Source organism: Girardinichthys multiradiatus, chromosome 2, assembly GCF_021462225.1.
Source record: "Girardinichthys multiradiatus isolate DD_20200921_A chromosome 2, DD_fGirMul_XY1, whole genome shotgun sequence".
NCBI lineage: Eukaryota > Metazoa > Chordata > Actinopteri > Cyprinodontiformes > Goodeidae > Girardinichthys > Girardinichthys multiradiatus.
Genome location: NC_061795.1, coordinates 22,035,720 through 22,062,955, shown reverse-complemented (window position 1 = coordinate 22,062,955; position 27,236 = coordinate 22,035,720). Strand labels below are relative to the sequence as shown.

At 39.0% G+C, this 27,236-nt stretch overlaps 1 protein-coding gene across 2 annotated transcripts in view; it reads left to right on the top strand.

Moving 5' to 3' along the window:
- reln (reelin) overlaps positions 1-27,236 on the top strand; it is a 146,943-nt gene that overhangs the window by 43,826 nt on the left and 75,881 nt on the right. For both annotated transcript variants that reach the window (XM_047392115.1, XM_047392107.1), the window contains exon 3: positions 13,188-13,326. In XM_047392115.1, the coding sequence (XP_047248071.1) occupies positions 13,188-13,326 (139 nt within the window). The remainder of the gene's footprint in view (positions 1-13,187; positions 13,327-27,236) is intronic.

The following is a 27,236-nucleotide window of genomic DNA, read 5'->3' as shown; positions in this document are numbered from 1 at the left end:
GCTGCAATCACAGCTTAACATCTTTTGAGGTTTGTTTTTATGAGTTTTGCACATCTAGAGAATTGAAATGTTTTCCTGTTCTTCTTTGCAAAATACCTTAATCTCAGTCAGATAGGTTGAGAGCATTTTCTTTTGTTCCATTACATAAAATCCCAATAAAAATACATTGAAGTTTGCATTGCAAGGTGTTTGAAAACATTTGCAAGAGCGTATTCGTTCTTTTTTCATACAAGAAACATGTTCAACAAAGGTTTTAATAAGCAACGTTTACAGTAAACTCACAACTTACTATGACCATGGATATATTATCACAGAAATGGAAACGCCTCTAAGTTACACAGTATTTTGTTGCCCTGAATCTTTTTCCTCATTTATTTTGACAGCTATAATGTCATCAGCTCTGCAAACAGTGATGTACTTGAGGCTGCTCAGTGGACAAATTATTTTTTCTGCCAATCAAATCAATTTAGTTTGAAGCAGAACTGGAGCATGAACATGGAAATTGTATTTAGTAACCTTAACAGCCTTAATCTGCCACTCCTAAAGCTGCACAAGTAGTTTTCCACCTCGAGGACTGAACTTGGGAAGCAAGAATCTCTTAGAAACATGGTTTATCATGAAGACGTTGGCATTTAGAAGCTGTGAAAATTGATAGAGAAAAAAAAGTGATACATTGACTTCCGAAACCTATCATATGCTGTTCAAAGCCAAAAACTGGGAAGATATCTTAAAATGGTTGTTCCATTGTAATATGTGCAATTATACATTCCAAATATCTACACAATCATCCATCTCAAAGCTAAAGGTTAGCTGTCGTCACCTCCCCGCCACCAGGCTAGATTGAGTTTTTGATAAATGTCAGTATATGAGAAATGTCAGCTCATCATGTCAGTATTTACAGACAAGCTCTCATGTGTGTTTCTTGCTGAACGAAGCCTTGTTTTGAAATTCTACGTGTTTCCTCAAACAGTCCCAGGGGAGCACGAGTGTGCTTCTTCGCAGCCCTCCTCCTTCTCAGCTTGATGAGGACACAGAGTGAGGAGATATATTGTGTATGGAACGAGGGGAGAATAAAAAAGAATAATATAGAGAAAAGAGGTATTGCATAGAGCAAAGAAGGGGTGAGGAAAAATGGGCTCCCATGGGGAGAGAAGCTGTCAGTCCCTGGGAGACATCAAACACAGTGTAGCCCTGTGATCAACTTGCACCCTGGCTCTCCTCTGACAGCTCCCTGACTGTGCCGCTTATACTCCTTCATACTACCGCAAAGATACACACTCTTTCCTGCAGCCACGAGAGCTCTCACTCTTTCCGACTTATCCATTCATGCACCAGTACATTTGTATTCCGCACTCTCACTCACTTTAATTCATGGGATGCACATTTGTGAAGCCTTTACCTTGTCACAACATCATGAAGGACACCTGAGAGTCACAAACTGTTGCTGCGAAACTTTCGGCTCAGTGGCAGCCACAGTGATGTTGAAGATGAGGATGATAATTTATCTGATCCATCACTCCTTCTCTGCTAGGGGCGCATGCACCAAAGGCAGATCATTCCCCATGATGAATTCATTAGCACCTACGATGAAATGGGTTGTCAGCCCCAGGGTTATGTATGGGAGGTGATTTGTGTGCTCTTTGGCACGGTATTGGATAAGACTCTGAGATCTGTTGGGTCGACTTGTTGTAAATAACGGTTCTTTGCTGGCAGAGGACTTCCCCAGCCCTCTCGTCCAGATGAGCTGCTGTTCTGTCCTTCTTGTTGCTTAGCACCCTCGTCCCTGAGGCCTGTAGGCTGCTAACAGGTGGCTAAACATTTGTGCTGTCTCAGACTCCAGAGGACTGCTCAGATAATTATGCACCACTAATCAACTGTAGATTTTCTCAATGTGCAAAGCCTCATTAGAAGCAAAAAACAAGTCCAAACTCAAGTAATTAAAATGGCTTTTATTATAATTATTTTTAGGTCAAGCTGCAGTTTTTGATCAGACATCCTAACTGCTTGAGTTTTCTCTGTTATGTGATATTAAAGTGGACCTGCCTGAATCTGTTATTGGGCCTAATTGTTTTCTGCAAAGAATTCCTTTGCTTAAACTCCTTTACCTTCCATAAGTGTACCTCTATTCATATTTGTCAGTGACTTACCAAAGCATTCATACCTTAAACATTTTCACATTTTGTTAGATTACAACCAAAATTTCAAGTATTTTAATTTAGATTTTAGATAATGAAGCAAACAAAGTGGTGCATAACTGCGATGTAGAAAGAAATACATAATTTTGCACCTGTTTTAATTTATAAAAATCTGCAAAGTGTGATGTACCTTTATATCCAGTCCTGTTTACTTTAGTGCACCCAGTTGGTCAAAGAACAAAGGATGATTACTGAAGCTAATACGAATGCCTGTAATAGGCTGCAAACCTACCAAGACATGGCCGACCACCTAAACTGACATGCTGAGAAGCCAAGAGGCCTACGATAACTCTGGAAAAGCTGCAAAGATCCACAGCTTAAGCATTTGTTGACAGAACAACTGATAGTCATATAGAAGGTGCTCTGGTCAGATGAGGCCAAAATTACAAGTTTTTGGCCTGCATTCAGTCCACAAAAATCTGTGGCAGAACACTAACACTGCACATCAACGTGAAACACTAACCCCACAGTGAAACATGGTGGTTGCAACATCATGCTGTGGGGATGTGTTTCCTAGGCAGTGACAAGGAAGCTAGTCAGAGTTGGGAAGATAGATGTAGTTAAAGAAAAGGCAGTGGTGATAGAAAAACGTCCAGCAGGCCAAAAATTCCTACAGCCACAAGCTACTATAAAATAGTTTAATTCAATAATTGCCAAAGTCATATTTTGACAAATATGACTTTGGCAATTACCCTATGAGGCTATTCATTTGTTAAAACAACCAGGTAAAACTGTAGCCCTAACTTAAATAAAAATATGTGACAAAACTTAAAAACTGCTATTCACAGATGCTCTTTTGCAGTATGGCTGAGCCTGAGCTATTTTGCAACGCAGAATGGGAGACAATATCAGTCCTAAAATTTGCAAAGTTGGTAGAGACTTACCCCAAATGATTTGCATTTGTAATTACAGAGATTGGTGGTTCAACAAAGTACTGACTCCAGTGGGCTTAATAGAAATCCATGCCACACTTCTTCATTTTGTTTCATTTATAAAAGCTATATGTAATTTTCCTTCAGTATCGCAAGTATGGTTATAAAGTGACAAGAGGAAAAGAAAAATGCAAGGTATGACCTGCTCATCTTGTAGTAACTCTTAGCATCATAGTGTGTGTGTATGTGTGTGTTTTAATGTGTGTGTTTTATGCTTTTTTAAAGGTTTGACCCCACATGAATTTGTATGCTCATGCTGGGCTTTGTCCTTTCCTTGCTGTATTTTTTTGCATCTAAATATATGGTAAAGAGGTTCAGGGTAACTGAGAAAGCAGAAACAAGAAGGCGGGAGCCAAACTCACTGTGATAGAGATTTCAAAGCAGCATGTGAGCTGTTGGGCACTTTTTATTTTTATTTTTTATGCTGCAGGAGAGAGCATCAGGCGTAGGCTGTTTCTCCCATGTGTGGTCTCTTTTGAGCAGAGCTATGTTATTTTCTAACCATGCAGAGAGGCTGGATATATGTCAGAGAGAACAGGAGAGAAATATGGATGGAGGAAAGACGGTGAGAGCATCAACTTAAAACGCCGCCCGCTTCAATACATTTCTGTGAACACCAGTAGGTTTGCATCATTTCAACACTGAGGGAAGCTGACTTTGAAATGGATCTTTGTTGTTTGGTGATGTAAAACATTTTTAAATTCAGTGCTTCCCAGGCACCTTGCAAGTGTGTGGGTTCTTAGGTGCAAACTTAACGTGTGATTTTACAAATTCGTGCTTGCCAACTGAGCTGCACTCTTGGGTCTATTCATTTTTAAACTTTTCTCTCACAGTGCATTAGAAATAGTTTAAGTGCTCCCTGATTCTGTGAGCAGGATAATTTCTCCCTTTAGAACCTTGGTTGTAACACTTTCTAAAAGTCTGTGATGAATCTAGTCTATTATTTAGTTTCATGGCAAGCAAGTGCATATAAATAAATTGGAATGTCATCGAAAAGCTAATTTTACTACTTACGTGAAATGCTTTCAAATTCATACAGTTTATAGATTTATTATACACAGAGTGAAAATGACAGTGAAGACTGCAGACTTAGTTGTCTAGACAGTCCTTTTTCTGGACACAGTGAGGGTAAGCGACATAAAGTCATTGCTAAAGATGCTCACTGTCCATATAGGGCTAAAATTTAAGCATATTAATGGTAAGTTGTGTGGAAGGAAAAAGAGGGACAGAAAAAGGTGGTAAGGCAACAGGGGTAACCTACAGCATTTACCGGTATCCCGAAGCCAAGCCCATTCAAGAGTATGGGGAGAGTCACACAGGTTGGAGTGTGGCTGTTCAATGTTTCAACAACCAGCACACATAGGTGTATCCAAGGCATAGGATACACCTAATGCATTTCTTCCATTAAGCTACCCCTGAACCAGATGCAGCAGAAACATCTTAACTGGACTAAGAAGAAGAAAGACAAAGCATTGTTGAGTTATTAAAGAAACTTCAGCAACAGGCTGATCAGCTCCATGCCATGCTGCACTGATGCAGTAATTCATGCAAATGGAATCCTGACCAAGTATTAGGTACATATAATGTAGAGAACATGGACAAACTTTTCAGTTGGAGATCCTTTATGTGTTATCTTTTAGTTTTTTGTTGCCTCACATTTCTTTAAAGGTAGTGGTTATCAGGGATTGCTAGTATACCCTTTTTATCACACCTTTTCCTTCCTTTCAACTTTCCATTTTACTGGTTTGATACAGCTCTGGGTGCACAGTCAGCTGCCGTTGCACAAAGTTTTTGAGGCCTACACTTCTTGTGAAGGACATTAATAACTGGACAACTGTCAAGTAAGCAGTCTTTGCTGCAGTTGTGTAGAACATAGCATGTCAGTTCTGTGTTAAAAATATTTTTCATTATTACGTAATATTCTCAGAAACTGAATTTTGAATTTGCATTTGTTGTAAGCAATATTCTTCAAAAGTAACAATATAATTATTTTCCGGGTTTATAATTAATAAACCCATAAAATAAATCCCTATGTGAATTTAAATGATACCTGTGTTTCACATTTTCAATTGAACTGTAATAAATACAATTTTGGATGATATTCTAATATTTGAAGTTGCTCCTGTACAGCTCACAGAGTCAGAAACTCACCCAGATCTTCTGTGACCCATATTTTGGCAGAGGACAGTTACTGACCTTCTCCTTGTTTTTCCCTCCTTATGAGAGCCGGTCTGTCACTGTGATTATTCTACTGCCTCCCAGCGTCTCTCAGTCAGACCAGGCTGAACTCCAAGCGCCATCATGAACACATTCAGATAGGTGCACGATGTGTGTACACACCCTTCACAGGCATTGTATGATGCTTTCCCAGGGCTTTCCACTGAGTCCTCACCTGTCGCCCCAGGTCTCTATCTTTCATAGTCAACATGTGGGTCAGGACAGGGCCTGCGAGACCATCCCTTCCACAGTTTGTTTGTTTGTTGCATTGATGGGTGGAGAGCAGGGTCGCGGGTGGAAGAAATTAGCACAAGTCATATCAGATTAATTAATCCCCAACTCAAACTATTAGCCAAGGAGTCATGTTGAATTAAAAATCAAATTAGCCAAGGCGCTGTGGCTGTGTGCCTGCCAAGCTACAATGACAGACACCCACAGGATGCAGCTGCTCATGTGCTTTGCTCTTGGATGGATGTATGGATGGAAAATAAGAGGAAGAAACTGCTGCTCGAGCACTAGAGGATGTCCAAGCATGGGAAAGTTTTTTTTTTTTTTTCTTTATGACTTTGCCGCCCAATTTAGGAGGTTTTTCTTACAGCTCGAAGCTGACCATCCTCCCATGGGCCCTGCCTCACATCACTATCACTCAGCAGTTTTAGAGATGCAATGCTTCACCTTGAGGATTTACATAGTAAGAGCACTCTACTTGATCTCTTGGCTAATTCTTGACCTAAAACAAAAATTTACTTTTTAGTTTGTATGTCAAGGATCTGGCCACTGTGCCTCGTTGTATTTACACCCTGGGGTAACAGATGCTTGTGAATTACAATCTAAAATGTCCTTCTTTTTTTAATGGGAATTCACCATCCAGTAAACATTACTGAGTCCTTTAATGCCAGTTCTTTAATATGCCCCTTCCATTCATGTGGCAAAAAACCTTTCATTTTCCCACATAGTCTCTCACTCCACTCCACTTGGACCACTGGCATCTTTTGCCACCCATATTAACACACAGCTTCCTCCCGGCAGCGCTGTGCCAGACCCCTGCCATCAGCGCAAGGTTTCCAACCCGTCTCCATGGTAGTGTGATTGGCAACTCCTGAGATGGATCCCCTTTTTTGGCCAATGGTAGATCAGATCAGGGTTGTCATGTGCTCTGAGACCTCCGCAGTAGTCCAGCTGACCAGCTGCAGACGGTGCTGGATGAATGCAACGTTGATGTGGGGCACACAGCAACACACCATCGCATGGGATCATTCAGCTGCACAAAGCGTATGGGGGTCCCTACTCAGGCTGTCAGTACTATTGTGATGGGTCATTTATGTCCCCATTGTGTGGCTTTCTCTTGAAACATGTTGAAGGAGTCATTATTCTCGCCTTGACAGATTCCCATACATTCACTGGCTTTTAATAACACATGTTAATGCTCCAGTTGGTTTATGACAGGTATTAAGAATTGCTGCATGAAATATGACCCGATAATGGGCTTGTATGCCAAATTATTTAGAGTATTGTACAATGTACTGTCTGAGCTGAAAATTATGAATTGGGGCTGGTTATACGGCTATTATCTGACTGGGTGTGCAAATGTGCACAAACACAACACCCTTAGAGGAAAAAAGATGCCCTCCCTAAACATAAATCCCTTCTTTTTTTAAATAAGATCTATCTTTTTTTCTGTTAAATCCAATATGAATATTGCAATATTCGTATCTTCTTAGACCAGATTACACTGTATTGTAGCGTTTTGCTTCAAGTAAACTGCCTTGATAGCATATGCATTCTGATTGTGCTCCTTTCTTTGTTTGTGCCAACTTATCAGGATGTGAGTTTACAGTATTATTCTTCAGGAATGATGCCATTGCATTAAACTTGTATAATATCATCAATTACTTCAGCAGAGTAAAAGCCAAATAAGGTCAATAAAGATAGATATTATCACATGCTTTTCTGTCACACAGAGTTTTAACAATGAAGATATATTTTACAACGATCCTGGAAGCATTTTAAAACCATTTAGCAGGCATTGATAGAGTCCAGCCAAACACAGATGGTTCTCTCAGGCTGATGGCTTCCCATTGCCCATCAAGCCAGACAAAGTTAAAGGACATTTGTGGATTCAGAGGAAAATAAAGCAGCTATTTGCTGCTCAACAGATGTCAAATGGTGTGCATGGATTTGGTAAATGTGTGCATAAGTTTAAATAAGTTGCCTTTTGAATTCTCACACCATTGCCATAAAGGAGAAATGTTAGCTGTAATGCCAGTTAGAGCAGTCCGTGCTGGTCCTACAGTGCTAAGTTGCTGCCAGGCTGAGCCACCAAGTGCCCATCTGCTCCACTGAGGAGATTTCTCGCTCCATCTATTTGACTTGTTTTTAAGCAAGTCTCTACAAAGTCTATTAAATTGCAAATTGTTTAAGAAAGTGTATTTTTTGTTGTTGTTGATTTTTTGTTTTACAAAGACTGCATACTTTTGTAAAGTTTGAATTAAAAATATCCTGCAATAATATTAATTGTCTGCTTCTAGTAGGGTTGTTTTAGACATCAATGCTTAATATTTTGAGTCTTACCTAGAAACAATTGACAATTCAACAACAGTTATTTTTTATGGATACATAGTCAGAGTGCATAAAAATAAAAATAGGCAGTCATCTTCCCACTCTTAATTAGTCTGAATGACACTACTACATTCACTGTTGGACTCGTAATAATCGAACGCACCCATTTCCTGTGATTTTGAATGGGTTTGTTTATGGTCATACTTAGAAATGCTTGTGCATGTGGATATGTATGTGTGTGTGGGGGGGGGGGGGGGGGAGGTTCATAATAATAAGACAAGCTTGGCCGAGATATATGGTGGGAGTTAGCAGGCCATCTTCCCTTGTCATTAATCACTGCCGACATCTCATGAGTGCCCAATCTGCATGTGAAAGATTTGCATGTGTTTACATGTGTGAGTGTGCATGTATTTGCATGTGCATATTTGAGTGAGGCAAGATGCTCTGATTAAAGTAGAGGTGGTGGCATTTTTCTATGACTACAGGGTCTGCTGTTGACAATTCATTGGGGCAAATTTGGATGCACTTAAATGTTCAACACCAGCTCCCAATTCAGGCTACAAAATGTCAATTTGATGAAGTAAAGAAAGCACAAGACTATTAATATGTTCTCTCTCCCTTAGTGAGGCATCTCTAAGTCTCTTTGTTCTATGTTTTGGCATCTAGGCTGCTAAGTTATTATTAGTGCTTCCTTCGGAGTCTGTAATGGAAAGGATGACAATTTTAGACACTAAAATAATGTTTTTAAATGTAAACACTTTCAAAAATGTTAAATGCCTTGCACTTATATAGTGCTTCATCAAGTCCGAGGACTTCAAAGCGCTTTACACTACAATCAGCCATCCTCCCATTCATACACACATTCACACACTGATTGTGGTAGGCTACATTGTGGCCACAGCTGCCCTGGGGCACACTGACACAACTGCCATAAAACTGATGCCACTAGGCCATTGTATGCCACCTTGCCTGCTGATGGTGTTTCTTGCCCAAGCACACAACAACTGAGTCTTTCCTCTGCGGTTCAGCAAAAAGATACACAAAACATGTATGCTCTGGGATCCCAGTAAATTAGGACATAACTTTGATTAGTACTCACACCCCCAAACTGTGCAAAGGCTGATTCACTTAAGGAAGTTGGGAATTTTTATACTTCCGTTCACATGCAGATCATCTTGTCTAGTTGTCAAAGAGAGGCTTTGTCATTGTATTTAGTAATGAGGAGAGTGAAAAGGCAGAGGAAAAATGCAAGCTGTAGATCATTTAGGTTATAAAGCAATTTATATATATAATTTATGATAATCACAGTGAAACTAATGAAAAACAACTTTAGCCTTCGCACCCTTTGTGTGATCAGCTCACAGTGATGAATGAAAAAAGGATTTTATATCCCTAATTCCTTTCCACTGCACTTGCCAAACATATATAGAGGGCACTGTGGCAAATTGAAAACACATTCTGATGCATCTATCCATGCTGCTGATAAGCTAATGAAAGCCCTGATTGTATTTGCTACTCCAAAGTAATGCTGAAACTGATGGTGTGGAGGCATAAACCTCTGCATAGAAACATTTTAGTGCAAATTGGATTCCTGCAGTGACAGCATAGAGGTTGGATGGCAGGAAATGCATCAGAGAAAATCCTAAACAACACCAGGATTACCTTCAAAATGTTCATATTGTCCAGATTTGCTGCAATCCACCCAGGTTTAAATGGTCACGTAGGTCCCGCTTTCTCCAGTGTTTTCTTGGCTTTCATCACAAGACATGATGTGCCACTTATGCTGAAAACATCTCTGTTTTTTTTCCTTTAAATGTTATTTGAACCCCAAGTCAGAGACAATCTGTTACTGGTTTTTGAGATGCAGGTTGGATGCAGACTAAGTTTGTAAAATATTCTTAATAAGCTCAAGGGTTCTTCAGTTTTTGACCAAGAACTTTGTATGAATTATGTTTGTGTGTGAACAAAATCTGTCAAATTGACATAGATTTAAGGTTTGCTTGTTATTTGGTAATGCTTTAAAAGCAAAAATGTATCAAATGTTTTAGGTTTTATCTAATAATTGATAGATTTTAACCAGGTTGATTGCACTGTTTTGACAAAAGATAGCTATAGTGGCAAAAACAAAGACATCTCACCTACCAAATATGTTAAATTCTAACAAAACTTAAAAAACAAGGTTCAATAAGTAAAGAGCAGAATTTTTTCAGCTGATGTAGCCCAGGTGTTGATAGGCATAGAATGGGCATTGCAACAGATTTTATTTGACAGTTGCAAAACAGCTTATGCATTTCTCTTGCTTACTCCCCCGAGAGAACCAGGAATGTTGGAGGTTTTTCTTCAGTCCAAGTTCGCCAAACCTTGTTGCTCTTCTGGACAGTTGGGATTTGGATCACACTGAATAATAGGGATTTATTCCTCCTCTTCTTCTAAGGCTCCACACCCAGACATGAAAGAAATGGGGGACTGTTATTTGCATTTTTATGCCTTGGTATATATTTCACATGGGGATAGAAATTCTATGAGCAGTGTCAAGTCCCAGTGCTGCTGTGTCCTGAAGTGCATCAGACTGCCTTTTCATCTTCACCCAGCATAACTGCTCTCTGCTTCCCTTTAACCATACCTTTAGCTTCTCTGAAGAACTTCTTCTCTTGCATTTTGCTCTCTGTTTTATGTTTTTTTTTTTATAATTTCCATTTCTTTTCTAACATAGAACTCTTTCACTCAGTTGCAATATTGATTTTTGGTCATTTGAACATGACAAAAAATAGATAGTTCATCTCCCTTTTTCCTTCTGCAAAATTGGACAATTCGTTGCTTGGCAATAGTAAAAATGGGGCATTTAAACAGCTTTTTCAGATGTATTTACATCTGTTACATGGATGTATGACTTTCCCATCTATGTACAGTATAACACCCAAATTCAATACATTCCAGTGCAGTCATTAAACAAAGGTATTGTGAGATACCTTAAATTCAAAACTAAAACATAGCTTCATTTCATTCAAATAATGCAAGCAGGTTAACATTGGCCACATGACATGTTTTGAGCAGCACTTCTGTGTAGCTCATTCATAAGGTCCATGACTGTCTGTGTGGCATAAATGGAAAATCCAGCACTTTCAGTTCAGTTACTAAAACTGACTTCACTATAATAAAGTTGGTTCCTTTAACCCTTTTTTGAATGTTTATGTGTTGAGTTATGCTGCTTTCGATAAATTGTATCCAGTATGCCGAGAGGTTGAAGGCAAGGTGAATGGTTGAACAACATCACTATTAGTGGGTGATTACATCTTGTTCTGTCATTATGCGCCAGCACCTCGTTAGCATGGTTAAAGGCAGATTTTCCCACCACCTCATAAATCTGACACATTAGGACCACACTGCATGTACACGTCATGTGAAAAGGTTGCAAATTTTATTCCGCTGCTAATTTTTCATTTTGACATGCAGTTGAGGACATTTTTTTTTTTTTTTTACACAGTGAAAGAAAAAAAAAAACATTACAATTCAGTGCTTAAAGTAATTCAATGGAAATCCCAAGTAATGCATGGCGAGCAACGTAAAAACATGTTTGTTTTGCCAACAGCAATGATAACGAGGTTTGTTTGTATTATGGCACACAACCACAAGAACATAAATTTAAAGCAACAAAATAACAAGCACATACACAAACAAACACACAGCTGGTATAGTTGGATAATGCCAAATACAGAAACATTAGGAGCGTTTATAAATGTAAACTGAGAGGTCAGAGGGAAAAAATTATTTTCCTAGTTTTCAGAAACACACACTCACACAATCCCTGCATATTGATCCGTACAACAATTCTAAGGATATTAAAGCTTCAGTGTTATTAGTCACAGCTGATTATATCTTCAGTGAAGTGATTAAGGAGACAGGGAGGCTCTGCAGCTTTGAGCATACAATGCCTTGCAAAAGTGTTGCCACTGTTTGACCTTCTTTATATGTTTTCATGTTAAAACCACTAAATTTAATGTGGCCTATTAGGATTTTATGTGAAAAAAAAGCTACAATAAATCTAATTTGCAGTTTGCTACTTGCCACTTAGGGTGCACAGCAAACATGTTGAAGAAGGTGTTTTTTGGTTGACAATATGTGTAGTAGAAATACTAACACTGCACATCAGAAATAATAATCCTAATGTTAAAATGGAAAGTTAATCAAATAATGATTAATGAACAACTGGAAAATGAGGAATAATCAATGCTTTGGATCAAATTAGAGAGTGAGAAACCGTGATAAACATCCTTACCAAAAATAACACTTTAGCCTGACTAAGCTTGAAATATTGCAACAAAGAATCACCTAGAATTTCTAGATGTGCAAAGCTGATAGCAACATTCATCAAAATACTTGTGGCTATAATTGCAGTAAAATGTTCCCTTACAAAGTATTGTCTCAAGGGGACTGAATATAAATGCATGTCACACTATTCAGATTTTTATTTGTTGAAATGGTTTAAAAACTCTGTACTCTGTTCCTTATACTTAACTATTAGGCTCTACTTTGTGTTGCTGTATCAGATAAAATCCCAATAACCCGCATTGATGTTTGTGGTTGTAACCTAATGAAAATAGTTCAAGGGGTTTAGATATTTACCGTATCTTCCTGCAGAGGTGGAGCATCAGACACTGACTGTTAGACTAGAAAGAAAGCTTTTCTGTTTGAAAAATGCATACCTTGGTTGTTTTCACATTTGTTATTGCTGCTGCACAGCTTAGGCATCTGATTTAGTTACAGTAAATTATTCAACTATTCAGGATGTCTGCAGATTGATTGATGAGTTTGCTGGTGTCCTGGCCTTCCACTTTGCAATATAAAGGAAAGATTGTGTGACATGATGTCTTTCAAACGATGCAATTATAGCCAAACATGGACGCACATTAAGAAGAGCAGTGATACAGAGTGTCAGTTCATGGGGGAGTGTGTAAAGATGAAGGGTTTTGAGGAAAAAAGGTAATGAGATTGAGGGTACAAGCAAAGAACAGGAAGGGTGAATGTGAAAAAAACGAAAGATGAAAAAGCAAACAGATGAATACTTTTGAAAAATAACAGAGTAGTATTATCTCTGAGGGGTGGGGAAAAGTGAAAGTAAATACAAGGAAACTAAAACTGGGCTCACAAGTTATTTAGACTTACCCAAATATTATTGAAGCATTTAAATTTCAATCAAGTGTTTTTGTTTAGCTTGTGTTTAACTTTTTGTGTCTTCCAAATCTCTGAGTTGCTCTTTTTCTTAATCTGTCTTCTTCTTCTCCAGGTGTGATACCAGATCGCCAGTTTGCTGGAACCCAATTTGTCTGCAGTGTTGTGGCTTCTCATGTCAGCCATCAACCCTCCACCAGCTTCAGTTTTGTCTGGATTGCTCCACCACCTGGCACTGGCTGTGTCAATTTCCTGTAAGTCTCCAGTTAGATGCACGTGAAGGAATGTACATAACACAGAGAGAACCTGGCAGATCGGTGGGCTTGTTCATCTTGCTGGGATGTTTACAACTGCTGGTCCAGACATGGAAGTCATAAACTTATCTGTTAATGAGTTGTTGCTCTGTGCTGAACTAGAAAGGCTGAGAGAGGTTAATGAGCTATGTTAATATGTGGCATTTCCCCTATCTGAGCTGCAGAAAGTATGTTCAGTGGTTATCCTGTCTTCTACAAGTGTATGTGTGTGTGTGTGTGTGTGTGTGTGTGTGTGTGTGTGTGTATTTAACCTGCTGAGAATATTTATATCCTCTCATTCTGGACATCCTCATTTCACTGTAAAATGTGAGTGGTTAGTCAGATCCACTCATGCCCAATGGATCTCTGCAATACAAATAAACCTACAAAATTCTGACAAACATTAACCCAATGATCTTTTTCTGAAGTGCCTTGCAGATCTAACTATACCCCTACAACTTTCTCACTTTTTGTTACATTTCAACTTTAACGTATTTATTTGGAAAGACCAACACAAAGTAGCGTACATTTATATTTACAAATAAAGATCTTAAAAGTATGTGATGCATTTATATTCTGACCCTTTGAGTCAGTATTTTGTATAACCACATTTAGCTGCCATTGTTGCTGCAAGTCTTTTGGGAAAAGTGTAGTATCTACCAGCTTTGCAAACCAAGAGACGTTTGCTGTATCTTCTCAACAAAATAGCTGAAACTCAGTCAGGTAGGATAGAGAGCATCTGTGAACAGCAGTTTTCAAGTCCTGTCGTAGTTTCTCAATAGGATTTAGATGTGGGCTTTGACTGGGCAATTCTAATGCATGGATGTGCTTTGATGCAAATAATTCCGTGTTATGGGCAAGGTTTATTCTCTATGGATATCTAGTCAACTGCCTATCATCTCTGAACTGCTTCCCTGACCTTCTTAAGAAAATTTCCCCACAGCATAATGCTGCCACCACCATATTTGTTTTACAGTAGGGATTTTGTGTTCAGGGTGTTAGTTTTCCTCTAGTCATGATGTTTTTATATGTAGGCCAGAAAGGTCAGCTTTGGTTTCATCTGACTCGAAGACCTTCTTTCATAGTGTCCGTTACATTGCTTGTGGTAAACTGCAGAGCGTAATTCTTATGGCTTTCTTTAAACAGTACCATTGCCATTTTTCCTTAAACTGTAGAATTGTTGAGTCCAAAACGTTTTTCCCTTGCATTAATCCTTTTTGGTCTTCATCATTAGCTCAATCCTAGTCCACTGAAAACACAATGTAATTCTCTTTCTCTGTTATCTCAGCTGTAGATTTACAGCCACCTCCTCACAGTCTGCCAAAATGCAAGTGGCCACTGTGTTATGGGAAAGTGAGGATTGCAATAGCTCTGCTCCACCACATTACAAAAGATTTAAAGCAACTTTAAACATCCGTATTATGAAATGTGTAAATGTGACTAAAATATATTCACAAGAGGAATAACAAGTGTTTTAAATGAAAATTAAAGAAATAACCATCTCTATAGTGTTTTTTTTTTTTTATCAGTGCATGAAATTAAAACTAATCCCTAATTTATTATTTTGATCAGCGATATTGCACATTGTAACTCACTATTTCCCTGATACCATGACTGAATTAAACTTTTTTGCAATACTCAAAAAAACCTTTGGCCAAATTCTTGGAATGTCTCAGCAGTCTTTCAGACTGAGAATCGTATAGATGGACTGACAGAAAACAATTCAACACAACTCTGCTGAACTAAAGCTGTCATTTAGACGATATCTGCCACAATAAACAGATTTACTTGCTTTTCGTCTCCCAGCTAACACTGTTGAGTGTGTGTGTGTCATCTTACAAGGATTGTGTTTTTTCTGAGGCCTGTCTGCATGTATGTGAAAACCACAGAACATTGTTGTGCCACTACTGATGACAGTAGGATAGGTGGGGGCACACAACTGTATGACAATAAGAGCCCCTGAGATTGACCTTGTCAACGTCAGTCCTTCACACTTCAGCTGGCTGACGACCACTCCTCCCAAAGATATATACAGTCATATATGCAAACACGCTTACTAGATTCCGTACACGGCTGTCGTCTTCATCAAGCTTTCCAGAGTAACCCTCCTGTGTCTAACACGGGAATTCATCAGGCATGTGGCTGTCTAACCAAAGCTGGGGCCATGTTTGGTGCTATATATGATTTTCAAAGACTGAACTACCAGGCTACTTTAGAGGTTAGGATTTGGTCAGAGAAGTGTGACTCTAACTGTCAGTCATAGTTAATTTATGCATATTGGTTTACATGATTTGAAATTTTCTGGGAAACGTTTTGTCAAATCATTTTGCTGCATGTAATACTAAAAAAGTAATCAGTTCTAGCATCACTGCCTTTACTGATACAAAGAGTGTTTTCTGTAAGCCTTGCCCAGGAGTGTTTAAATTAAAGACATAGACATCCAATGTCCTTCAGAGGGCTGGAACTGGTCCACTGCTGCATTAATAGGGCCCTGTAAGCAGTTTTATGGCCGATATTCTGGGAGTGTCCCTGGTAACACATCACTTACAGCTGAGTGAGAGAGTGCAGTGATATGGGCATCCAAAAGAATTAATTTCCTGGATGGCTGTAAATTGCCACCAAAAGAGAAGGCAAGGCCTTGGAGGTATGGGGGAGATGAGAAGAAGAGGAGGAGATGGAGGAAGGTAGGGAACATATATATATAGACACAGCCAAAAGTTATTACTATGCTAAAAAGTGTTGACTTTTGTTTCTACTGACACTGCTGAGGCAGGCAAGGAAACAAACCAAAACGTGTTTTCACAAGGAGCTTCTGTGGTAGTTATATGATGTCAAAAATCAACACCATGTCCGAGCACAAGGTGATCAATATACTTGATGCCAGGGCACCTTAAACCAGGGGCTGATGGTCAATTTTGTATTTCCATCATCGGACCTGCAGTGTCTTGAATACTGGATGAGAGATGCAAAGCTGTAAAATGATTACTTCTTTTTCTTTCGGCCGTCAGGGGTCTCCACAGTGAGTTATCTGTCTCCAACTAACCCTATCGTCTGCATCTTCTTCTCTCAAGCCCTCTACCTTCATGTCCTCTTTCACTCAATCCATAGATCTACTCTTTGGTCTTCCTTTGGGCCTCCTGCCTGGGTGTTCTAACCTCAGCATCCTTCTACCTTACTCACTATTGCTCCTCTTTACATGTCCAAACAATCTCAGTCGGGCCTCTATGGCTTTATCTCCAACACATCAAACATGAGCTGTATTTCTATTGTACTCTTTCTTGATCTTATCCATACTTGTTACTACCCACGAGAACCTCAACATCTTCATCTCTGCTACCTCCAACTCTGCCTCCTGTCTCTTCCTCAGTGCCTCTGTCTCTAAACCATACATCTCTGGACCCACCACCGTTTTATACGCCTTTCCTTAGATTCTCGCTGATATTCTTTTATCACACAACACACCTGGCACTTTTCTCCTCTACATCATCTATTCAAGATGGAATCCTCCTGTGTGCTCCTACCACTGCTCTTGTAAGTCACCCTATGATCCGGCATCTTCTTGAATAAAGTATTCACTACAGCCATTTCCATGCTCTCTGCAAAGTCTACCGCCATCTGTCCTCCTGCATTCCTGTTCTGGATGTCAAACCTGCCCATAACTTTCTCATCACCTCTGTTCCCTGCTCCAACATGTCCATTGAGGTTTGCACCAATCACCACTGTTTCACCTCTGAGGATATTCTGCATCACTTCATCTAACTCGCTCTAGTTAGATAAAGTGAGTTGGGGTCAGATAGGGACTTTCAGTTCGCCTGGGGGACGTTTTTGCAAAACCAAATAAAAACAGGTACCATCCCAGTGTGCACGGGTTGTAGCTGCAGACCAAAACTATTGTTGAGTGATGGAAGAGCCACAGTCAGAAGATAGTGAGTCAATCACCATGGCAGAGCTTGTTGAAGTAGTTAAAAGACTCCCTAGCGATAGGCTGCCAGGGGTTTGCGTTCACTGTGAGTCTGTTATGGTTGACACCACCTGTGAAAAAGGCCACTTTCTGAAAAAATGGGTTAGGGTTAGATCACAAGAGAGTTCGTGTTTACAATTCACAAATTTTAAAATAGCGTTTTCTTGATTCTACATCTTTACAACATCGACAGATGGCTTATCTGCTCTTAGTAAAGATGAAAATGGGAAATCTCTTCATCTGGTTAAATAAAGAATCAGTAATGTGTTTCTTCTTTTTTTGCTTTTCCTTTAGCTGCTTCTGCATGTCTGTGTTTTATGTCTCATCACCCACCTGCAGTTACTGGGTTGGACATTACTTTAATGACAGCATGTAATTGTAGAAAGGTTTCTGCAGATCTAATGTTTTTTGTTTTTTGTTATTTTCCTGTCAAAGCACACTACTACATTGTATACGTCAGTTTATGAAATGCATTTCTATGCAATCACGATAGTAAGTTGTTCTCTATCTTTGCTACATAATTTTCTTGTAAGAACGTTTGGCACTGAGAAACAAAGGATCCTATTTTCTTCTAAACTGTATATTTTGTGGCTATTTTTTAAATGAATATTTTTTGTGTGTTTTTAATATAGTGTGTTGTGTGCTGATATCGTATTGTTAAAAAAGATGCCTTTGCATAAACATGATGTTTCTGAAGCATTTGTAGCCTTTGCTCTTCAATGTCATTTTTCCCTGGAATTTGTTGCTACTCAAACAACTTATCTTTGTGTACTTTGATAACAATGGCTGCCCTTTTTCTTATACTGAGCTGCAACTGAATTTCTGCCTTTAAGGCTGCTACCAAACATTTGGTCTTTGTAGAAAGGTTTCCTGGCATTGATGGTTTGACAAATCCGACAAATCATTCACTTAATAAAGTTGTCAAATCTTCTTTCACCCAGTTGAGTGATACCGACTAAATATTGGAGAGCTTTTTACATAAGCCAGGTTCACATTTCAGGCATGAGACTGAGACCTGACCTATTTTTCCCAGGGCTCCTAATTTACCCAGGTATTAGTCCGCTCCATTGATTTGTTTGCATTCAAGTCAATCAGTCGACTCAATGACTTAATGACCTTTTATCCTTAATAAAGATCCTCAAAAGCCTCTGGCCTCAGTGTGGATAAAAGTGTACTGAAAATGTCAAGCCAGGAAATATAAATAACTGGTTGAAAATAATAAAATATTTGTCATGGAGACAGACTTATGGGGAAGAAATATGAAAGACAAAACATAAATATGAAACACTGATGTTTCTTGAAAAAGCAAATGTCAAATTTTTTATTATATCTCAGGTCTAAATTTATTAAGTTAGGATTATTTTTCTTACCAAATTTACATCAGTCGTTTGTTTGAGAATGTATTACTTAATAATCCACTCTTGTATTCAAAGCCAGACCTAGTCTCTAATACATATTGGCAAATTTCTGAAGTTTGAAGTATTTTGCAAGTCTGGAAAATTATGGAAAAGGATTTGTATTATTTGATTTTATTAGTAGTCCTGTTTTCAACATGTTGTACCTAACTGCCGTCCGAATGGACAGACAACCAAACAAACAAAGAAACTGACAAAACATTGTATTTAACTGTTGTCCATCTCTCGGTCCACATGTTTGTTTGTTTGTTTATCTGTCCTTCCGTTCATCCAGCCGTCCGTCTGTCCATCCATTATGTTTTTGCAGATTTGGTATTCGAACCTTTATCTCTGTATAAATGTCAGCAGTAAATTTACAGCAAACTTTTATATTCATCGTGGTATAAAAGTGACCTGAAAGAATGACAGCTCTGGGAATTTATTCTGGAAAACAGTTGAATTTTGCCATGGAAAATGAGTCAAAACCCAAAAGTTTTCTGCTGTATTCATATTGGGTTATTTCCCAAAGGACAGGCCATGACCCCTGTAATTATGTGCATACCCCTGTGTGCACAAAGACCCAGGTGCACATAGTTAGCTGTCTAGGATACACCAGTGCTCAAATCAATAATGCTACATATTGTCCACATCACCAGCATCCCGCATCCTCATTATCAGAAGGTCACTGTCCCATCCCCTGGGTTGATGATCATTTTAACAGTCTGAGATCAAATAGAGCGTTAAGAAAAAAAAAAATCGAAGTCCACTCGAATTTAAATGTAGCATAATAAATCGCTGTTAAGGGAGCTGCTCCAGATGTACCGTTGTTTGGTTTCACATTATTCATCCGTGATCAGCCCTGCTCAGTTTTGATGAAAACCATACATGACCACTTGCTTGGCATCATCTCTCTGTTAAGTAAATGCAGTCAATTCTCCCTCTCTCCTTACCGATACCCCAGTCCAACCCATATGCTCTGTGACATACAGAGAAGAGTAAAAAAAAAAAATCAAGATTCCTTGAATTTCATGTATCAGAGCTGCTCTTTTGGGTTTTAAAATAAAATAGGTATTTCTTGTCAGCACATCAAACCACTGACAGCCCTAAATGCTTGTCTTAATCACATACTGTATTTACTCCAGCCTAAGTAGCTACAGTTGTTTTCTTAATCTTTCTCATTATTACCTACTAACAGTAGTCAAGGTCAATTGCCCTCATCTTTAAGCTCCATACTGAGAGCAGTAACTACATTTCTTCTGGCTGTATCTGGAGCAATAACTATCTATGACCCTATGCTAACAAGCCGGTAATTTGCCAAACAGCTCCCAAATCCCTCTTTTGTGCAGCTTCATTAAACTTGCATGTTTTCTAAGAGCCCGATTTCAAATAATTAATTCAAGGATCGAGGGAGTATTTGGGGGAGTAGCACAAATAAGTGATAGTAGCACCTTTGCACATAAGGATCAGGAAAACCTTTCTCCAACTATTTTGTGTGAATGTTGAAAATAACAAAGTTTTCCAGCTAAAATGTGCCTGTCATTATTTCTGCCCCTGTTTACTTCTCTATTGTCCAGGTCGAGAGGTTCAAAAACACAGCTGGAGTCCTCAACACTGCAAATAAATCAACCACTTAGGGCGTGTTATTTTAAAGGGAGAGGTCCAAATGCTCCAAACCAGCGCTGGCAACAGCAACCGCATACCTCTGAATCTCTTCGTATTTGTCATAATTACTAAACAGGTTTAATGGGATGGAAAAGAAGATGAGCTTTTAATTGGGGTTTCAAGAGAATAGTAGGTGCTTTCTCTAGTTAGGAAAGTGTGTGTTCTCTATTCTCAGATGTTATACACTGATCAGTATTTTTCTTAGTTATTGCTTGATAGTACAGGGTTAGAATCCATGTTTCCTTCAGAACTGCTTTTATTCAATTATGTTTGAGAAAATTCCCCAAAGATTTTGGTCCATATTGACATAAATTTAGCCAGGTTCTGCTGCTGATTGAGATCTGGTGACTATGAAGGCCTTTGGAATACAGTGCACTCATTAGATTATTTCAACTTCTGTGACATGGTGCAATATTCTGTTGAAAGTAGCCATCAAGAGATGTGATAATAGAGGACCCAGTCTGAACCATTGATGTAAGTTTGGCCTTGTTTTGCTTGCATGGTGTGTAATTTATTTATTTACTCTTGGTTTTAAGGATCAATTTATTAACATATATTTGTGGTTTAGGGTAAATCAGCAGTCTATATGTGCATATGTGTGTGTGTGTCTCTCTGTATGTGCGGTTAGCCGGGAGCTGTCAAGCTGGTTTCTGGGGGATACTCATGGCCAGCAGCAACATGTAATCTAAAATGGATGACATGGCTGGTAATTACCCACTCCCGTCCCTTTTGGGAGCTCTGTGAATGACAGCTTGTCCATCTGCATACATGTTACAGCTCCTATATAGCTTAGAGAGTCTGTGTGTGTCTGTTTTTACTGGCTTGCCTCACCACTCGACAGCAGATTGTGGTATTTGACTGACAAGGCCATGAACCATCCCCTTAAATGTATTTCCTCTGACCAAATCCAGACCCTGCTGCCTTCTCATCCAATTTATTTGCCATTCTCTCTCAGCTTTCTTTATACTCCTGAGTTTTTTGCTTACTCCAAATAAAAATGTTCTCCTCTAAACTAATGAAAGGGGCAAGCATGACTTTTATTTTCATAGGATAATTGAATTCCATTTGGAATCCAATGAGGTAGAGAAGAGGAAAAGAAAAGGCATATATTACTGCCCCTAATTGCCCCGGCCAATGAACACCTAAAAAAAATAAAACATCAAATTATAATTTAGCTGTTCTTTGTATGTTTGTGTGGGTTCCAGAGAGTGGATGGACTAATGAGAGAAACACGCTGAGGACCCACTGGTGTGTGACGGCAGACAGACACTGGTGTCATGCTGCGCAGATCAAACACTCTTCGCCTTAAATTAAATGCTCTCTCCTGGCTATTGTTTTAATAATAAACATCTTGCAGAAGCCTGAAAGACCACTCCTGCACTCAACATGTTAAATTAAGCAGCATATCCTTTCTCACAAATTTCATGTGTATTTTCATCCTTAGCAAAACAAGGCTTTACTGTTTGATCTGCATGCTATTTGTCATTTTTATTTCTTTCTGCAAGCTTCATACTGGGATTTAGTGTTTAACTTTGTGCAAGAAGTATGCTTTCTGAAGAGGGTCTATCTTTCCTGGCCACCAAACAAAATCCAGTTGGTGAGCTTGAGCTGTTTAGTAAATATTTAAGGGCCTTGTTCCTACATCCCCACCTGCTGTTCGTTACGCATCATCTTTTATTCATAAATACCAAATCTTAAATTAGTTTTCACCAATTCTGAAATATGAGTGTAATTAAGTATGTTTTCTCCCCAGCTATGCCCAGGCACAAGAGGTCTTTATCAATTAATGAACAGTCCATTCATTATTTATAGGATGAGACGACTGTGTAAATGCCTTGGCACCCGTAAAAAGGCATGAGTCGGCAGGGTGGGTAGAGTTTGGAAGTTGAGACTAGATTCATGTGGGCTGAGAAAGAAAAAAAAGGAAGAATGAATGAGGAAACGCAAAGACTGTCTTTTGGCCACACCGACACAAGCTGGAGGTATATTGTCTACACCTACTAAACTTCTTCAAGGCATATAAGCTGTCAGACTACAGGTAAACGTGTGCACTCAGAGACAGTTAATCTACAGAGTTTAGGTACACCTAAACTATGTAGCCATATACTCCGCAAATATACTATCTTACCTTGTCATTTCTTGTGTGTAATTCCAGTGTGCAGTCAAAAATTGGGCTGTTTACATAAATTGTGCCCACTGAAGCTGAGAAAGTGACTTCTGTGGCAGTGTGTTGTCTTGTTCAGCTGCTATGTAAAAAAGAGACAGAGGCTTTAATACTGTAAATAAATTGGTATGATTTGTGGCAATAACTTCATAAGCAATGATTATGCCACAGCAATTATACATTAGAACTTATGCAAAGTCACTCCATGTAATGGAACTTTTAAGGGATTTAAAGGGACACATGTCTGTGTTTAGTTGCTAAGACCATAAAGACAGTGGGTTTACAACTACATGTTCTCCAATCATAACTCCTGATTATTTTATGTTGGTTACACTCAGAAATATAGGTATAATCATTAAATTGTAAAATTCACATATTTTTTATGAATTACGCCTGTGTAGCATTTACATGTTTGCACATACACATCCATTACAGCAGCATGTATCCTTTCTTTAAAATTTGAAATGTGTTACTGATCTGGGATTTGTTTTTCCTCACAACCCAATTACTGTAAAACATTGTAGCATTACCAGTTTTGTTCCAATTACAGAGATGTTAAAAGTGAAAAATTACTGAAACATAAAGCTGGGAATATTAAACCAGTAAGATACATTTTGCACCCTCTCACCACAAAACTCTTTGATTCTACTTTCCTAGTTCTTAGAAAAACCTACTGCTCAAGAAACATGCCTTTTAATACTAATTTGATAACAGCAAGAGAGTTTTAACAAGGTTTTACCTGTAAAGTTTCATTTACAGAGGATGTATTTAACTTGTTCTATAAAATCGTCTAAGACGTTAAGAACTAGTTTGTTTTTCTGTAGCCAGTGTTACATTGGAACCACTAAAACATCTGTTCTTCTAAATGTGAATATGTCCTTATGGTGATAATAGTGTAGGGGGACAATTTATGTACATTTGCACAGGGTGCAAACAGCCCTGAAAAAACAGAAGTCATAAACTGTTTTAAACCCCATTTGATAAACTCCAGCATCCAACAGTGTTTATGAACAAGATTGACAATGGGATTTATGAATTAAGTTATGCATCTACTGTGTGCGTTACAGGAAGGGGCAAAACAATGGGCCTGTTATAGTGCCATTGCAAATTTGACTTATCAGAGTTGAAACTCAATGTGTTGAATGTTCAGTATTGAATTTTAACAGACAAAGTCACACACATTTTGAAAATTGCTCTCTCAAAACAATGGCTAATTTTTGGTCCCAATAAGCCTGTCACCAACACCTGATAAAATATTTGGTAATAGTATCTCTTGTTTTTCAGTCAAAGAGCCAGGGCATTGTTGGTTAATTGTGCAAATTTCTAATATAAGCAAGGCCTTGATGTTAAATAGCCCTTACATCTGTATAGAATGCATCCACAAACGTCCCCAACAGAACATTAATTTAGGATTCAGATCCCAACTCAAAACCAGAGGTGAATGAGCCTTCTTGTTGGTGGTACCAATCTGTGGAACAGCCAGTTAGACCGTCAGTCATTTTAAATCCCTGCTTCAAAATAATATGGTATTCACCCATGTGGTGTTCATTTTAGTGGAGGATAGCATTTTGACCTTTATTATGTAATTTTATGTTTTTTTTATTTGTTTTCTATGATATTTAATTATGTTTATTTTGCTTCTGTAGTTTTACATTTTAATCTTTGAAAGACGGTCATTTAAAAATATTTTTTGAAAATGCTACATGAATAGACTTTGAAGATCTAAGTTCCCTTTGATGTATGCAAGCAGCCTCTGCACATTACTTTGATTTCATGCCAAAAAATGATCCGTTTCTCAAACCAACATTTGAACACGTCTCAGAGTTCTGCAAACTGGTCGGAACCAACTAAATGTGATCATCTTCATTTTAAGTTCAGCTAAATTTGGCACACTATAAATCAATTACCAAATACAGGTCCTTCTCAAAATATTAGCATATTGTGATAAAGTTCATTGTTTTCCATAATGTCATGATGAAAATTTAACATTCATATATTTTAGATTCATTGCACACTAACTGAAATATTTCAGGTCTTTTATTGTCTTAATACAGATGATTTTGGCATACAGTTCATGAAAACCCAAAATTCCTATCTCACAATATTAGCATATTTCATCCGACCAATAAAAGAAAAGTGTTTTCAATACAAAAAACGTCAACCTTCAAATAATCATGTTCAGTTATGCACTCAATACTTGGTCGGGAATCAGCCTGTGGCACTGCTGAGGTCTTATGGAGGCCCAGGATGCTTCGATAGCGGCCTTTAGCTCATCCAGAGTGTTGGATCTTGAGTCTCTCAACGTTCTCTTCACAATATCCCACAGATTCTCTATGGGGTTCAGGTCAGGAGAGTTGGCAGGCCAATTGAGCACAGTGATACCATGGTCAGTAAACCATTTACCAGTGGTTTTGGCACTGTGAGCAGGTGTCAGGTCGTGCTGAAAAATGAAATCTTCATCTCCATAAAGCTTTTCAGCAGATGGAAGCATGAAGTGCTCCAAAATCTCCTGATAGCTAGCTGCATTGACCCTGACCTTGATAAAACACAGTGGACCAACACCAGCAGCTGACACGGCACCCCAGACCATCACTGACTGTGGGTACTTGACACTGGACTTCTGGCATTTTGGCATTTCCTTCTCCCCAGTCTTCCTCCAGACTCTGGCACCTTGATTTCCGAATGACATACAGAATTTTCTTTCATCCAAAAAAAGTACTTTGGACCACTGAGCAACAGTCCAGTGCTGCTTCTCTGTAGCCCAGGTCAGGCGCTTCTGCCGCTGTTTCTGGTTCAAAAGTGGCTTGACCTGGGGAATGCGGTACCTGTAGCCCATTTCCTGCACACGCCTGTGCACGATGGCTCTGGATGTTTCAACTCCAGACTCAGTCCACTGCTTCCGCAGGTCCCCCAAGGTCTGGAATCGGCCCTTCTCCACAATCTTCCTCAGGGTCCGGTCACCTCTTCTCGTTGTGCAGCGTTTTCTGCCACACTTTTTCCTTCCCACAGACTTCCCACTGAGGTGCCTTGATACAGCACTCTGGGAACAGCCTATTCGTTCAGAATTTCTTTCTGTGTCTTACCCTCTTGCTTGAGGGTGTCAATAGTGGCCTTCTGGACAGCAGTCAGGTCGGCAGTCTTACCCATGATTGGGGTTTTGAGTGATGAACCAGGCTGGGAGTTTTAAAGGCCTCAGGAATCTTTTGCAGGTGTTTAGAGTTAACTCGTTGATTCAGATGATTAGGTTCATAGCTCGTTTAGAGACCCTTTTAATGATATGCTAATTTTGTGAGATAGGAATTTTGGGTTTTCATGAGCTGTATGCCAAAATCATCCGTATTAAGACAATAAAAGATCTGAAATATTTCAGTTAGTGTGCAATGAATCTAAAATATATGAATGTTAAATTTTCATCATGACATTATGGAAAATAATGAACTTTATCACAATATGCTAATATTTTGAGAAGGACCTGTATGTCCCAGAACATCTTCACAATCATAATCTTGAAGAAAAGTCCCGATCCATTCCAGACCACCTACACTTGGTCTAAAATATCTGATCTCAATTAGCGTCTGATTAGCATCTGTATTGTCTGCTGTTCATTTGTGATAATATCAGTTTCAGTATCTTAAACATGTGTGTAATGTCTGGTGATTGATAGGCAATAGTCATCTTGGAAGAGCTCTTCACTCTCTTTGTGGGTGGCACACATACTGCAGTTGTGTGTCTGTTTGCTTTTTACTGGGAGGTTGCTCAGATTTATAAGCCACAAATGATTTAAATATTTAATGTGTAACCCTAATTGCCACATGTGAAAAATGCTTGCCTGTGTGCCAAATGATACAACTGCTCTATACTCCCCTTGATGGATGAGCAGTAAGCATGCACGTGGTCTGTGAAAAATATATCACAGCTGTTGTGTTGCTCTTCTTTATGCCTTTGACCTCAGCCCCACTGCAGTCATTTTCTCTCAGTCTCTTATGTTAGAAAAATGTCTTAGAAGCAGGGTATTGTAGTTTTTACAAGCCATCTAAAACTAGCGATGTTACACAAAGCTTCTATTCTGGTATCCCTTAACTGATTTTTTGTGCTGCCATCCATCCATCCATCCATCCATCCATCCAACGCACTTTTCTGTGCAGGGTCACAGTGGGCTGGTGGTCATCTCCAGTAGTCTCTGGACAAGAAGCAGCGTACACCTTGCATGTCTTTATCGGTCTAGTTATCTATATTTTCTTACCTTATTTTTACACTGTCAGTTACTTTGCATTTTTATTTAACCTATTGACAACAGTTATGACAAGCACAACAGCTGTTTTCATTATCATACTGGAACATACAGTCACCAGCATCTTTATAAGGTACACCTTGCTAGTATCGGGTTGGACCCACTTTTGCCTTCAGAACTGCCTTATTCCTGCCTTATTCCTGCCTTATTCCTTATTCCAACACATCCCAAAGGTGCTCTCTTGGATTGAGATCTGGTGACTGTGGAGGCCATTTGAGTCCAGTGAACTCATTGTCATGTTCAAGAAACCAGTCTGAGATGATTCGTGCGTTATGAAATGGCGCGTTATCCTGCTGGAAGTAACCATCAGAAGATGGGTACACTGTGGTCATAAAGGGATGGACATGAACAGCAACAATACTCAGGTAGGCTGTGGCGTTGACACGATGCTCAATTGGT